The 17,500-nt window shown below is 35.0% G+C and overlaps 2 protein-coding genes across 3 annotated transcripts in view; one reads left to right on the top strand and one right to left on the bottom strand.

Annotated features, from left to right (window-relative positions):
- Window positions 1–10,443, top strand: part of LOC147466560 (uncharacterized) — a 45,423-nt gene extending 34,980 nt beyond the window's left edge. Inside the window, exons 7-8 of one of the 2 annotated variants that reach the window (XM_086535313.1) lie at window positions 1,964–2,062; window positions 9,388–10,443. In XM_086535313.1, the coding sequence (XP_086391439.1) occupies window positions 1,964–2,062; window positions 9,388–9,521 (233 nt within the window). In that variant the 3' untranslated portion in view covers window positions 9,522–10,443. The remainder of the gene's footprint in view (window positions 1–1,963; window positions 2,063–9,387) is intronic. The other variant, XM_086535312.1, reaches the window with a different exon arrangement.
- LOC122246354 (uncharacterized) overlaps window positions 1–17,500 on the bottom strand; it is a 1,434,769-nt gene that overhangs the window by 1,346,167 nt on the left and 71,102 nt on the right. The gene's annotated exons all lie outside the window — the stretch shown is intronic.

The following is a 17,500-nucleotide window of genomic DNA, read 5'->3' as shown; positions in this document are numbered from 1 at the left end:
CCTTCTCATTGTCATTCTCACTCACATTCACCTTCTCATTGTCATTCTCAGTCATACACCTTCTCATTGTCATTCTCAGTCATTCACCTTCTCATTGTCATTCTCACTCACATTCACCTTCTCATTGTCATTCTCACTCACATTCACCTTCTCATTGTCATTCTCACTCACATTCATCTTTTCATTATCATTCTCATCCACATTCACCTTCTCATTGCCATTCCTACTCACATTCACCTTTTCATTGTCATTCTCACTCATTCACCTTCTCATTATCATTCTCACTCATTCTCCTTCTCATTGTCATTCTTACTCATTCACCTTCTCATAGTCTTTCTCACTCATTCACCTTCTCATCATCATTCTCACTCATATTCACCTTCTCATTGTCATTCTCACTCACATTCACCATCCCATTGTCATTCTCACTCATTCACCTTCTCTATCATTCTTACTCACATTCACCTTCTCATTGTCATTCTCACTGATTCACCTTCTCATGTCATTCTCATTCACATTCCCCTTCTCATTGTCATTCTCACTCACATTCACCTTCGCATTGTCATTCTCACTCACATTCATCTTTTCATTCTCATTCCCATCCACATTCACCTTCTCTTTGTCATTCTCACTGATTCACCTTCTCATTGTCATTCTCACTCACATTCACCTTCTCGTTATCATTCTCACTCACATTCACCTTCGCATTGTCATTTTCACTCACACTCACCCTCTCATGTCATTCTCACTCGCATTCACCTTCTCATTGTCATTCTCACTCACATTCACCTTCTCACTTTCATTCTCATTCATATTAACCTTCTCATTGTCATTCTCACTCACATTCACCTCATTGTCATTCTCACTCACATTCACCTTCTAATTGTCATTCTCACTCACATTCATCTTCTCATTGTCATTCTCACTCACATCTGCCTTCTGATTTTTATTTTCACTCACATTCACTTTCTCATTTTCATTCTCACTCACATTCATCTTCTCATTGTCATTCACACTGACATTCACCTTCTCATTTTCATTCTGACTCACATTCAACTTCTCATTTTCACTCACATTCACCTTCTAACTTTCATTCTCACTCACATTCACCTTCTCATTGTCATTCTCACTCACATTCACCTTCTCATTGTCATTCTCACTCATAATTACCTTATTTTCATTCTCAGTCATATTCATCTTCTCATTGTCATTCTCACTCACATTCACCTCATTGTCATGCTCACTCACATTCACCTTCTCACTGTCATTCTTATTAACATTCACTTTCTCACTGTCATTCTTATTCACATTCACCTTCTCACTGTCATTCTCACTCACATTCACCTTCTCATTGTCATTCTCACTCACATTCACCTTCTCATTTTCATTCTCACTCACATCCACCTTCTCATTGTTATTCTCACTCACATTCTACTATCATTATCATTTTCACTCACATTCAACTTCTGACTGTCATTCTCACTCATATTCACTTTCTCATATTCATTCTCACTCACTTTCACCTTATTTTCATTCTCACTCACATTCAGTTCACTGTCATTCTCACTCACATTCACCTTCTCATTGTCATTCTCATTCACATTCACTTTCTCACTGTCATTCTCACTCACATTCCCCTCATTGTCATTCTCACTGTCACTCTCACACACATATTCACCTTCTCACTGTCATTCTCACTCACATTCACCTCACTGTCATTCTCACTCATATTCACCTTTTAACTCTCATTTACACTCACTTTCACTTTTTCATTTTTATTCTCACTCATATTCACCTTATTGTCATTCTCACTCACATTCAGCTTCTCATTGTCATTCTCACTCACATTCACCTTCTTCCTGTAATTCTCACTCCCAATCACCTTCGCATTGTCATCCTCACTTCCCTTCTCACGCTCATTACTCACAAACACATGTCTAACAGAAGCATCTTCCTCCCTCAGGTGAGACTCCCTTACACTTTGCTTCCGAGAAAGGCCATCATGCTGTTGCTGAGACGCTCCTCGAGAAGGGCGGAGAAGTGAACGCCAAGGATAAGGATGGTAAGGCGATTGGAAAGCGAGTGACTTCTTAAAGGCGCCAGAAGAATTTTTTTTTTTTCTAATCTTTGTCTTTATGGAATTTTATAACAAATTATTGTTATGATTTGATTAGGGAATCTTTATCATCTTTTATCATTAATTTTATTGATATTTATTTCTTTATTCTATGAATTTTTCAATAAAATATTTTCATAGATTATTCTATAAAATAGAAATAAATAAATTTTTCTGCTTCTTTATAATATAAATGTTATAATAATTAGTTATAACAATTCTGATAATAATAAGTATGATGATTTCAATTATTATTGATAATATCATTATTATTTCATGATTATCTAAAAGAAATATGATCATCCTCATCATCAATGGTGCTATTCATATTATCATTATTATTTCAATAGGATTACTATTATTATTACTACTATTTCTATTAAATTATCAATTGTTATCATCCTTCTTCTTATTATTGTTATTTTGATGGTGATCCTGTTCTTGTTCTCCTACATGCTTTTGTTGGTGGTGTTGTTGCGAGGTCTTTGTCAGTGATGACAAAGACAATGATGATAATGGAAAAAGTAATGGCAACAAAAGCAACAACAATAGTGATGATAATGAAAAGTTTCATGATGTTGATGGTGGTAATGATAACAATATTAATGATAAAGTAATCATCACTGATAATGTTGATGATAACACTTTCATGATGATAATAGAACTAATGATAATGGTAATGACATATTTATGATAACAATGATAATAATAATGTTGATGATGAATAATGATAGTAATAAATTTAGAAATATAAAAGTTTAGTTAAGTCCCCCCGAATGGCGGGTCCGTTTTCTTTGACATACGTAATGTCTCCCATGTTCCACCAATATTTGATGTTTTTTATTTTACGCTTATTTACTACAAGAAAGACATGTTTTGTTTATGTTACACCATTTATCAGGTGTATGTTTTTTCCATTATGAAGACTATATATTTTAACTGCATTGAAACAGAAGTGTAAATCATTTTATATCAATATGATTTTCTGAAGAAATTAGCAGACGCTCAACACCACCACGTGTTTCAATGGCTAAAGAACATCTTTATTTACTGCACGAATATCTTATATTTATCTTTACTTATTTATATTGATCTTTACTGCACGAATGTGGCAAGAAAACCCCACAAATATTAAGGAAGGAAATATTTTATGATACTGATGATAACACTCTCATGATAATGATGGAACTAATGATAATGATATAATGATAATAATGATGGTGATTGGAAGGTGAATAATGATAGTAATAACAGTAATGATGGAAATAATATTCATTGATTATGATGATAATTCTTATTATAATGAATATTTTAAATATTGATTATAAATGATTATAAATTCATTATGAATTGTAATTATCTTTAATGATAATGATTATTTTTAGTGATAATGATTATTTTTGTTATTATCCTGTTTAGAAATTATTATCATCGCTGTTATTAGTTTTATCATCATTAATATTTTCATTATCATTATTATTATTATGAATATTATATAATTATCATTATTATAAGAATTATCATTATTATGATCTTCATTATTATTTTTATCTTCCTCATTATCATTATTATTCATGTTATTGTCATAATTATCTTCACTAATATTTCTATCATTATGATTGATATTTTTTTATCATTTTATTACCATTGCTATCATTATAGCTATCATGACTACTGTTATTATTGCAATGGTCTTCGTAAATATAATAATAAAAACAATAAAAATTACAATAATTATCATAGTAATATAAAAATATTTATATATTATTGATAAATGATTATCAAACATTCATTTTCATTATAATATTCTTTCTCATTATCATACATATTTTTCTTCTTTTCCTTCTTGTTTCTATACCTTTTCATAATTTTTATTTTCATTAACATTCTAAGTATTTGCAATTTTATTAATATTCAAAATATCCATACTATTCCTAGCCCTTACCCTTATCACCCTAATCATCTCTATTAATCTCATTCCTAAAACTAGTCTCATTCTCCCTCACAATCACCTTCTCATTGTCATTCTCACTCACATTCACCTTCTGATTGTTATTCTCACTCACATTCACCTTCTCATTGTCATTTTCACTCGCATTCACCTTCTTACTGTAATTCTCACTCACATTCACCTTCTCATTGTCATCCTCACTACCCTTCTCACATTCATTACTCACAAACAGACGTCTAACAGAAGCATCTTCCTCCCTCAGATGAAACTCCCTTACACTGTGCTTCCTTTAACGGCCATTCACCTTCTCATTGTCATTCTAACTTATTCACCTTCTCATTGTCATTCTCTCTTACATTCACCTTCTCATTGTCATCCTCACTCACATTCACCTTCTCATTGTCATTCTAACTTACATTCACCTTCTCATTACCATTCTCACTCACATTCACCTTGCCATTGTCATTCTCACTCACATTCACCATCCCTTTGTCATTCAGATTCATTCACCTTCTCATTGTAATTCTCACTCATATCCACCTGCTCATTGTCATTCTCACTCATTTACCTACTTTCTGTCATTCTCACTCGCATCCACCTTCTCATGTCATTCTCATTCATATTCACCTTCTTATTGTCATTCTCAATCTCTCTCACATTCACCTTCTCATTGTCATTCTCACTCACATTCACCTTCTCATTTTCATTCTCACTCTTACTCACATTCACCTCATTTTCATTTTCACTCACATTCACCTTCTTATTGTCATTCTCAGTCACATTCACCTTCTCACTGTCATTCTCTTTCACATTTACCTTCTCATTGTCATTGCCACTCAGATTCACCTTCTCATTGTCATTCTCACTCACATTCACCTTCTCATTGTCATTCTCACTCACATTCACCTTCTCATTGTCAATCTCACTCATTCACCTTCTCACTGTCATTCTCACTCATTCACCTTCTCATTGTCATTCTCAGTCATTCACCTTCTCATTGTCATTCTCACTCACATTCACCTTCTCATTGTCATTCTCAGTCATACACCTTCTCATTTTCATTCTCAGTCATTCACCTTCTCATTGTCATTCTCACTCACATTCACCTTCTCATTGTCATTCTCACTCACATTCACCTTCTCATTGTCATTCTCACTCACATTCATCTTTTCATTATCATTCTCATCCACATTCACCTTCTCATTGCCATTCCTACTCACATTCACCTTCTCATTGTCATTCTCACTCATTCACCTTCTCATTATCATTCTCACTCATTCTCCTTCTCATTGTCATTCTTACTCATTCACCTTCTCATAGTCTTTCTCACTCATTCACCTTCTCATCATCATTCTCACTCATATTCACCTTCTCATTGTCATTCTCACTCACATTCACCATCTCATTGTCATTCTCACTCATTCACCTTCTCTATCATTCTTACTCACATTCACCTTCTCATTGTCATTCTCACTGATTCACCTTCTCATGTCATTCTCATTCACATTCCCCTTCTCATTGTCATTCTCACTCACATTCACCTTCGCATTGTCATTCTCACTCACATTCATCTTTTCATTCTCATTCCCATCCACATTCACCTTCTCTTTGTCATTCCTACTTACATTCACCTTCTCATTGTCATTCTCACTGATTCACCTTCTCATTGTCATTCTCACTCGTATTCTCCTTCTTATGTCATTCTCACTCACATTCACCTTCTCATTTTCATTCTCACTCTCACTCACATTCACCTTTTAATGGTCATTCTCACTTACTCACATTCTCATTGCCATACTCACTCGCATTCAACTTCTCATTGTCATTCTCACTCACATTCATCTTTTCATTGTCCTTCTTACTCACATTCACCTTCTCATTATCATTTTAACTCACATTTACATTCTGATTGTCATTCTCACTCACTTTCCCCTTCTTATTATAATTCTCACTCACATTCCCATTCTCATTGTCATTCTCACTCACATTCACCTTCTCATTATCATTCTCACTCACATTCACCTGCTCACCGTCATTCTCACTCACATTCACCTTCTCATTGTCAATCTCACTCACATTCACATTCTCACTGTCATTATCACTCACATTCTCCTTATTTTCATTCTCACTCACATTCACCTCATTTTCATTCTCACTCACATTCACCTCACTGTCATTGTCATTCACATTCACCTTTTAATTGTCATTCACACTCACTTTCACATTCTCATTTTCATTCTCACTCACCTTCACCTTATCATTGTCTTACTCACATTCACTTTCTTATTGTCATTCTCACTCACATTCATCTTCTCACTGTCATTCTCACTTACATTCACCTTCTCATTGTCATTCTCACTCACATTCACCTTTTCATTATCATTATCATCCACATTCACCTTCTCATTGTCATTCCTACTCACATTCACCTTCTCACTGTCATTCTCACTCACATTCACCTTATCTTTATCATTCTCACTCACTTTCACCTTCACATTGTCATTCTCACTCACATTCACCTTCTCGTTATCATTCTCACTCACATTCACCTTCGCATTGTCATTTTCACTCACACTCACCTTCTCATGTCATTCTCACTCGCATTCACCTTCTCATTGTCATTCTCACTCACATTCACCTTCTCACTTTCATTCTCATTCATATTAACCTTCTCATTGTCATTCTCACTCACATTCACCTCATTGTCATTCTCACTCACATTCTCCTTCTAATTGTCATTCTCACTCACATTCATCTTTTCATTGTCATTCTCACTCACATCTGCCTTCTGATTTTTATTTTCACTCACATTCACTTTCTCATTTTCATTCTCACTCACATTCATCTTCTCATTGTCATTCACACTGACATTCACCTTCTCATTTTCATTCTGACTCACATTCAACTTCTCATTTTCACTCACATTCACTTTCTAACTTTCATTCTCACTCACATTCACCTTCTCATTGTCATTCTCACTCACATTCACCTTCTCATTGTCATTCTCACTCATAATTACCTTATTTTCATTCTCAGTCATATTCATCTTCTCATTGTCATTCTCACTCACATTCACCTCATTGTCATGCTCACTCACATTCACCTTCTCACTGTCATTCTTATTAACATTCACTTTCTCACTGTCATTCTTATTCACATTCACCTTCTCACTGTCATTCTCACTCACATTCACCTTCTCATTGTCATTTTCATTCTCACTCACATCCACCTTCTCATTGTTATTCTCACTCACATTCAACTTCTGACTGTCATTCTCACTCATATTCACTTTCTCATATTCATTCACACTCACTTTCACCTTATTTTCATTCTCACTCACATTCAGTTCACTGTCATTCTCACTCACATTCACCTTCTCATTGTCATTCTCATTCACATTCACTTTCTCACTGTCATTCTCACTCACATTCCCCTCATTGTCATTCTCACTCATTCACCTTCTCACTGTCACTCTCACACACATATTCACCTTCTCACTGTCATTCTCACTCACATTCACCTCACTGTCATTCTCACTCATATTCACCTTTTAACTCTCATTTACACTCACTTTCACTTTTTCATTTTTATTCTCACTCATATTCACCTTATTGTCATTCTCACTCACATTCAGCTTCTCATTGTCATTCTCACTCATATTCACCTTTGAACTCTCATTCACACTCACTTTCACTTTTTCATTTTTATTCTCACTCATATTCACCTTATTGTCATTCTCACTCACATTCAGCTTCTCATTGTCATTCTCACTCACATTCACCTTCTTCCTGTAATTCTCACTCCCAATCACCTTCGCATTGTCATCCTCACTTCCCTTCTCACGCTCATTACTCACAAACAGACGTCTAACACAAGCATCTTCCTCCCTCAGGTCAGACTCCCTTACACTTTGCTTCCTGGAACGGCCATTATACTGTTGTAGAGACGCTCCTCGAGAAGGGCGGAGAAGTGAACGCCAAGGCTAAGAATGGTAAGGCGATTGGAAAGCGAGTGACTTCTTAAAGGCACCAGAAGAATTTTGCTTTTGTTTCTTTTCTCATCTTTGTCTCTGTGGAAATTCATAACAATTATTGTCATTCTCACTCACATTCACCTTCTCATTGTCATTCTCATTCACATTCACCTTCTCGTTATCATTCTCACTCACATTCACCTCTGCATTGTCATTTTCACTCACACTCACCTTCTCATGTCATTCTCACTCGCATTCACCTTCTCATTGTCATTCTCACTCACATTCACCTTCTCATTGTCATTCTCATTCATATTAACCTTCTCATTGTCATTCTCACTCACATTCACCTTCTCATTGTCATTCTCATTCATATTAACCTTCTCATTTTCATTTTCACTCACATTCACTTTCTCATTTTCATTCTCACTCACATTCATCTTCTCATTGTCATTCACACTGACATTCACCTTCTCATTTTCATTCTGACTCACATTCACCTTCTCCTTTTCACTCGCATTCACCTTCTCATTGTCATTCTCACTCACATTCACCTTATTTTCATTCCCACGCACTTTCACCTTTTAATTGCCATTCACACTCACTTTCACATTCTCATTTTCATTCTCACTCACATTTACCTTCTCGTTTTCATTCTCACTCACAATCACCTCATTGTCATTCTCATTCACATTTACCTTCTCATTGTCATCCTCACTCACATTCACCTTTTCATTGTCATTCTCACTCACTCACATTCTCATTGCCATTCTCACTCGCATTCAACTTCTCATTGTCATTCTCACTCACATTCATCTTTTCATTGTCCTTCTTACTCACATTCACCTTCTCATTATCATTTTAACTCACATTTACATTTTGATTGTCATTCTCACTCACATTCCCCTTCTTATTATAATTCTCACTCACATTCCCCTTCTCATTGTCATTCTCACTCACATTCACCTTCTCACTGTCATTCTCACTCACCTTCACTTTCTCATTTTAATTCTCACTCACATTCACCTTCTCATTTCCATTCTCACTCACATTCACCTTCACATTGTCATTCTCACTCACATTCACCTTCTCATTGTCATTCTCACTCACATTCATCTTCTCATTGTCATTCTCACTCACATTCAGCTTCTCATTGTCATTCTCACTCACATTCACCTTCTCATTGTCATTCTCACTCACATTCACCTTCTCATTGTCATTTTCACTCGCATTCACTTTCTTTCTGTAATTCTCACTCCCAATCACCTTCGCATTGTCATCCTCACTTCCCTTCTCACGCTCATTACTCACAAACAGACGTCTAACAGAAGCATCTTCCTCCCTCAGGTTGGACTCCCTTACACCTTGCTTCCCGTGACGGCCATCATGCTGTTGCAGAGACGCTCCTCGAGAAGGGCGGAGAAGTGAACGCCAAGGATAAGGATGATGGTAAGGCGATTGGAAAGCGAGTGACTTCTTAAAGGCGCCAGAAGAATTTTGCTTTTGTTTCTTTTCTCTTTTTTGTCTTCATGGAAATTTATAACAATTATTATTCAGATCTAATAAGGATACCTCTATCATCAGCTTTTCTTATTTCTTCATCATTCATTATTCTTTTCTATTTATCCATTCCTTATGTTTTAGTTGTTTATTTGAGTTATTTGTAAATGTTACTTATTCATTATCATTTATCATATGAATTTCAATGTTATGATTAATACTATCATAAAAATATTCATTTTTATTATCATTTATTACAATTACATTTATATTATTATTTCAAGAATTTTCTTTGGTAATAGTCACTTTTCATCATTCATCTTTTGTCTTCCTCTTTTACTCTTTTCATTATTGATATAATTTTCATTTTTATTTCAATTTTTTTCTATATGATTTTATACATATCATTACTATGATTATTATTATTATTGTTATAGTTAGAATTATCACTATTTTAATTTTTCATATTACTGGTATTTCTATTGAAATTATTATCATAGGTTATCCTTCCTCTTGTCATTATTGATAATTTTGCTGATGATCCTGTTGTTCTTGTTCTTGTACATGCTTTTGTTGTAGTTGTGAGGTCTTTATCACTCATAGTACCAGTGTCGGTAAATCATGATGGTAATGATAATGAGGATAACACGATGGCTTCCTTGTTCTTCCTTCTTGCAAACACCCAAGTCTGCTCACAGCTTGCTTGCAACAAACATGGTTATGCAGGTGCTGTTAAGAGGAATGCACTACTTAGCATTCGTTTTACAAAATAGCTCTTCTCGCAACTTAAGTTAGGTTTGATAAGTACAAAGGTAACATATCCAAATGAAATATCAATAATATAAGTTCATACGAGAAAAGATATTACCTATTTTGTTTGATTATTATAAAGATAATGATAATACTAATAAAAATAACCATAATAATGATGATAATGATAATGATGACTAAGAATAACATTGATTATAATTATATAAAAACATTAAAGCCTTCTCATTGTCATTCCTACTCACATTCACCTTTTCACTGTCATTCTCACTCGAATTCACCTTCTCATTGTCATTCTCACTCACAATCACCTTTTCATTGTCATTCTCACTCACATTCACCTTTTTATTGTCATTCTCACTCACATTCACATTCTCATTCACATTCTCATTGTCATTCTCACTCACATTCACTTCATCATTGTCATTCTCACTCCCATTCACCTTCTCATTGTCATTCAAACTCATTCACCTTCTCAGTGTCATTCTCACTCGCATTCACCACTTCATGACATTCTTATTCACATTCACCTACTCATTGTCATTCTCACTCACATTCACCTTCTCATTATCATTCTCACTCTCACTCACATTCACCTTCTCATTTTCATTCTCATTCCCACTCACATTCACCTTTTCATTTTCATTCTCACTATCACTCACACTTCTCACTTTCATTCTCATTTACATTCACCTTCTCATTGTCATTCTCACACATTCATTTTCACCTTCTCATTATCTTTCTCACTCTCACTCACATTCACCTTCTCATTTTCATTCTCATTCTCACTCACATTCACCTTCTCACTTTCATTCTCATTTAAATTCACCTTCTCATTGTCATTGTAAACCACTAGCTGGCACTAGTTATAACCCACCACTGAGAGCAGTTGTTATAACCACTCGATGCCCTGGTTGTAGGGCGGTGGTTAAGAGACAGACGTTCACGTGCCACGGTCTTAATTGCGGACTATTAATCACACCAGACTCTGGCCGAAGGCCAGAGGTCAGAGCTGTTCGCTCTAGTCTGTCTGTCTGTCTGACCTCTCTGTCCTGATCTGTCTCTCCTGGGTTCCTTGTGTGTCCTTTAAGTACAGAGCCTGAGTCACTTTCTACGCCTAAGGCTATTTCACAACGGAAACAGCTGAAGGGACCGGAAGCAGACTATTGAATGTTACACGGCAATGAAAATACACATACTATCAAATGGTAATGAAGGTGAGAAGGAGGGAGATGTCTACAGATTCATCCTGCTATAACATATAAGATGTACTTGGTCAATGAAGAGGTTTTAATGATGCTTCCGGTTCGGTACACGTGTGAGTGTGTCAGCTGTGACCAGGTGAAAGGTCACGGCAGGAAGCAGGTGTCGGTCAGTACTTCCGCTAGTCACTAGGGAATAGTGTCCTTAAGGAACTATTATTACAAAGACTGTATAACAATCAAATAGCAGTAATAGTCCGAAAATCAGTGGCTTACATTCATTCTCACTCAAATTCACCTTCTCGTTGTTTTCTCACTCATTTACCTTCTCATTGTCATTCTCATCCACATTCGCCTTCTCATTGTCATTCTCATTCACATTCACATTCTCAGTCTTATTGTCATTCTCACTCACATTCCCCTTATCAATGTCATCTCACTCACATTCACCTTCTCATTGTCATTTTCACTCACATTCACCTTCTCATTTTTAATCTCACTCACATTCACCTTCTCATTGTCATTCTCACTCATTCACCTTCTCATTGTCATTCTCCCTGACATTCACCTTCTCATTTTCATTCTCACTCACATTCACCTTCTCATTTTTGTTCTAACTCATTCTCCTTCTCATTGTCATTCTCTCACATTCACCTTCTCATTGTCATTCTCATTCACATTCACCTTCTCATTTTTATTCTAACTCATTCACCTTCTCATTGTTTTTCTCTCTCACATTCACCTTCTCATTGTCATTTTCACTCACATTCACCTTCTCATTGTCATTCTCATCCATTCACCTTCTCATTGTCACTCTCCCTGACATTCACCTTCTCATTGTCATTTCCACTCACATTTACCTTCTCATTTTTATTCTAACTCATTCACCTTCTCATCGTCATTCTCTCTCACATTCACCTTCTCATTGTCATTCTCATTCCATTCACCTTCTCATTATCATTCTCACTGACATTCACCTTCTCATTGTCATTCTCACTCGCACTCACCTTCTAATTTTCATTCTCACTCATATTCACCTTCTTATTGTCATTCTCACTCTCATTCCCCTTCTCATTGTCATTCTCACTGACATTCACCTTCGTATTGTCATTCTCACTCACATTCACTTTTTCATTTCATTCTCACTCACATTCACCTTTTCATTTTCACTCACATTCACCTTCTCACTTTCATTCTTACTCACATTCACATTCTCATTATCATTCTCACTCACATTCACCTTTTCATTTTCACTCACATTCACCTTCTCACTTTCATTCTCACTCACATTCACCTTCTCATTATCATTCTCACTCACATTTACCTTTTCATTTTCACTCACATTCACCTTCTTCCCTTCATTCTCACTCACATTCACCTTCTCGTTATCATTCTCATTCACATTCACCTTTTCATTTTCACACACATTCACCTAACTTTCATTCTCACTCACATTCACCTTCTCATTATCATGCTCACTCACATTCACCTTTTCATTTTCACTCACATTCACCTTCTCATTGTCATTCTCACTCACATTCACCTTCTCATTGTCATTCTCACCCATATTCACCTTCTCATTGTAATTCTCATTCACATTCACCTTCTCACTGTCATTATCACTCAAATTTACCTTCTCATTGTCATTCTCACTCATATTCACCTTCTCATTGTCATTCTCACTCACATTCACCTTCTCATTGTCATTCTCACTCATTCACCTTCTCATGTCATTCTCATTCACATTCCCCTTCTCATTGTCATTCTCACTCACATTCACCTTCGCATTGTCATTCTCACTCACATTCATCTTTTCATTCTCATTCCCATCCACATTCACCTTCTCTTTGTCATTCCTACTTACATTCACCTTCTCATTGTCATTCTCACTGATTCACCTTCTCATTGTCATTCTCACTCGTATTCTTCTTCTTATGTCATTCTCACTCACATTCACCTTCTCATTTTCATTCTCACTCTCACTCACATTCACCTTTTAATTGTCATTCTCACTTACTCACATTCTCATTGCCATACTCACTCGCATTCAACTTCTCATTGTCATTCTCACTCACATTCATCTTTTCATTGTCCTTCTTACTCACATTCACCTTCTCATTATCATTTTAACTCACATTTACATTCTGATTGTCATTCTCACTCACATTCCCCTTCTTATTATAATTCTCACTCACATTCCCTTTCTCATTGTCATTCTCACTCACATTCACCTTCTCATTATCATTCTCACTCACATTCACCTGCTCACCGTCATTCTCACTCACATTCATCTTCTCATTGTCAATCTCACTCACATTCACATTCTCACTGTCATTCTCACTCACATTCACCTTATTTTCATTCTCACTCACATTCACCTCATTTTCATTCTCACTCACATTCACCTCACTGTCATTCTCATTCACATTCACCTTTTAATTGTCATTCACACTCACTTTCACATTCTCATTTTCATTCTCACTCACCTTCAGCTTTTCACCTCATTTTCATTCTCACTCACATTCACCTCACTGTCATTCTCATTCACATTCACCTTTTAATTGTCATTCACACTCACCTTCGCATTGTCATTTTCACTCACACTCACCTTCTCATGTCATTCTCACTCGCATTCACCTTCTCATTGTCATTCTCACTCACATTCACCTTCTCACTTTCATTCTCATTCATATTAACCTTCTCATTGTCATTCTCACTCACATTCACCTCATTTTCATTTTCACTCACATTCACTTTCTCATTTTCATTCTCAGTCACATTCATCTTCTCATTGTCATTCACACTGACATTCACCTTCTCATTTTCATTCTGACTCACATTCAACTTCTCATTTTCACTCACATTCACCTTCTAACTTTCATTCTCACTCACATTCACCTTCTCATTGTCATTCTCACTCACATTCACCTTCTCATTGTCATTCTCACTCATAATTACCTTATTTTCATTCTCAGTCATATTCATCTTCTCATTGTCATTCTCACTCACATTCACCTCATTGTCATGCTCACTCACATTCACCTTCTCATTGTCATTCTTATTCACATTCACATTCTCACTGTCATTCTCATTCACATTCACCTTCTCACTGTCATTCTCACTCACATTCACCTCATTGTCATTCTCACTCACATCCACATTCTCATTTTTATTCTCACTCACATTCACCTTATCATTCTCATTATCACTCACATTCAGCTTCTCACTGTCAGTCTCACTCATATTCACTTTTTCATATTCATTCTCACTCACTTTCACCTTATTTTTATTCTCACTCACATTCAGCTCACTGTCATTCTCACTCACATTCACCTTCTCATTGTCATTCTCACTCACATTCACCTTCTCATTTTCATTCTCACTCACATCCACCTTCTCATTGTTATTCTCACTCACATTCACCTTATCATTATCATTTTCACTCACATTCAACTTCTGACTGTCATTCTCACTCATATTCACTTTCTCATATTCATTCTCACTCACTTTCACCTTATTTTCATTCTCACTCACATTCACCTTCTCATTGTCATTCTCATTCACATTCACTTTCTCACTGTCATTCTCACTCACATTCCCCTCATCATTGTCATTCTCACTCATTCACCTTCTCACTGTCACTCACACATATTCACCTTCTCACTATCATTCTCACTCACATTCACCTCACTGTCATTCTCACTCATATTCACTTTTTAACTCTCATCCACACTCACTTTCACTTTTTCATTTTCATTCTCACTAATATTCACCTTATTGTCATTCTCACTCACATTCAGCTTTTCATTGTCATTCTCACTCACATTCACCTTCTTCCTGTAATTCTCACTCACATTCACCTTCTCATTGTCATCCTCACTTCCCTTCTCACGCTCATTACTCACAAACAGACGTCTAACACAAGCATCTTCCTCCCTCAGGTTGGACTCCCTTACACTATGCTTCCTTGAACGGCCATCATGCTGTTGCAGAGACGCTCCTCGAGAAGGGCGGAGAAGTGAACGCCAAGGCTAAGAATGGTAAGGCGATTGGAAAGCGAGTGACTTCTTAAAGGCACCAGAAGAATTTTGCTTTTGTTTCTTTTTTCTTCTTTGTCTTTATGGAATTTTATAACAATTATTGTTATAATTTAATAAGGGAATCTTTTTCATCTTTTATCATTAATTTTATTGATATTTATTTCTTTATTCTATGAATTTTTCAATAAAATATTTTCATAGATTATTTTATAAAATAGAAATTAATAGATTTTTCTATATTTCTTTATACTATAAATGTTATAATGATTAGTTATAATAATTATGATAATAATAAGTATGATCATCTTAATTATTATTGATATTATCATTATTATTTTCATGATTATCTAAAAGAAATATGATCATCCTCATCATCAATGGTGCTATTCATATTATCATTATTATTCCAATAGGATTACTATTATTATTACTCCTATTTCTATTAAATTATCAATTGTTATCATCCTTCTTCTTATTATTGTTATTTTGATGGTGATCCTGTTCTTGTTCTCCTACATGCTTTTGTTGGTGGTGTTGTTGCGAGGTCTTTGTCAGTGATGACAATGACAATGATAATGGAGAAAGTAATGGCAACAAAAGCAACAACAATAATGACGATAATTAAAAGTTTCATAATGTTGATGGTGGTAATGATAACAATATTAATGATAAAGTAATCATCACTGATAATGTTGATGATAACACTTTCATGATGATAATAGAACTAATGATAATGGTAATGACATATTTATGATAACAATGATAATAATAATGGTGATGATGAATAATGATAGTAATAAATTTAGAAATGAAAAGGTTTAGTTAAGTCCCCCCTAACGGCGGGTCCGTTTTCTTTGACATACGTAATGTCTCCCATGTTCCACCAATATTTGATGTTTTTTATTTTACGCTTATTTACTACAAGAAAGACATGTTTTGTTTATGTTACACCATTTATCAGGTGTATGTTTTTTTTCCATTATGAAGACTATATATTTTAACTGCATTGAAACAGAAGTATAAATCATTTTATATCAATATGATTTTCTGAATAAATTAGCAGACGCTCAACAACACCACGTGTTTCAATGGCTAAAGAACATCTTTATTTACTGCACGAATGTGGCAAGAAAACCCCACATGTATAATTCTCCTACTCTTTGTCACTCTATATTTCTGTATAATTCTCTATATTATATATATATATATATATATATACATATATATATGTATATATATATACATATATATATGTATATATATATATATATATATATATATATATATATATATATATATATATTATATATATATTACTGATAAATAATGATCAAACATTCATTTTCATTATAATATTCTTTCTCATTATCATACATATATATTTTTTCTTATCCTTCTTGTTTCTATACCTTTTCATAATTCTTATTTTCATTAACATTCTAAGTATTTGCAATTTTATTAATATTCAAAATATCCATACTATTCCTAGCCCTTACCCTTATCACCCTAATCATCTCTATTAATCTCATTCCTAAAACTATTCTCATTCTCCCTCACATTCACCTTCTCACTGTCATTTTCACTCACATTCACCTTTGCATTGTCATCCTCACTTCCCTTCTCACATTCATTACTCACAAACAGACGTCTAACAGAAGCATCTTCCTCCCTCAGGTTTGACTCCCTTACACCTTGCTTCCGTGAACGGCCACAATGCTGTTGCAGAGACGCTCCTCGAGAAGGGCGGAGAAGTGAACGCCAAGGATAGTTATGGTAAGGCGATTGGAAAGCGAGTGACTTCTTAAAGGCACCAGAAGAATTTTGCTTTTGTTTCTTTTCTCTTTTTTGTCTTCATGGAAATTTATAACAATTATTATTCAGATCTAATAAGGATATCTCTATCATCAGCTTTTCTTATTTCTTCATCATTCATTATTCTTTTCTATTTAT

This window comes from Penaeus japonicus, unplaced genomic scaffold (assembly GCF_977035675.1).
Source record: "Penaeus japonicus unplaced genomic scaffold, GWHDUDI00000001_assembly GWHDUDI00000043, whole genome shotgun sequence".
Classification (NCBI taxonomy): domain Eukaryota; kingdom Metazoa; phylum Arthropoda; class Malacostraca; order Decapoda; family Penaeidae; genus Penaeus; species Penaeus japonicus.
This window is presented reverse-complemented; position numbering and strand designations above follow the sequence as displayed.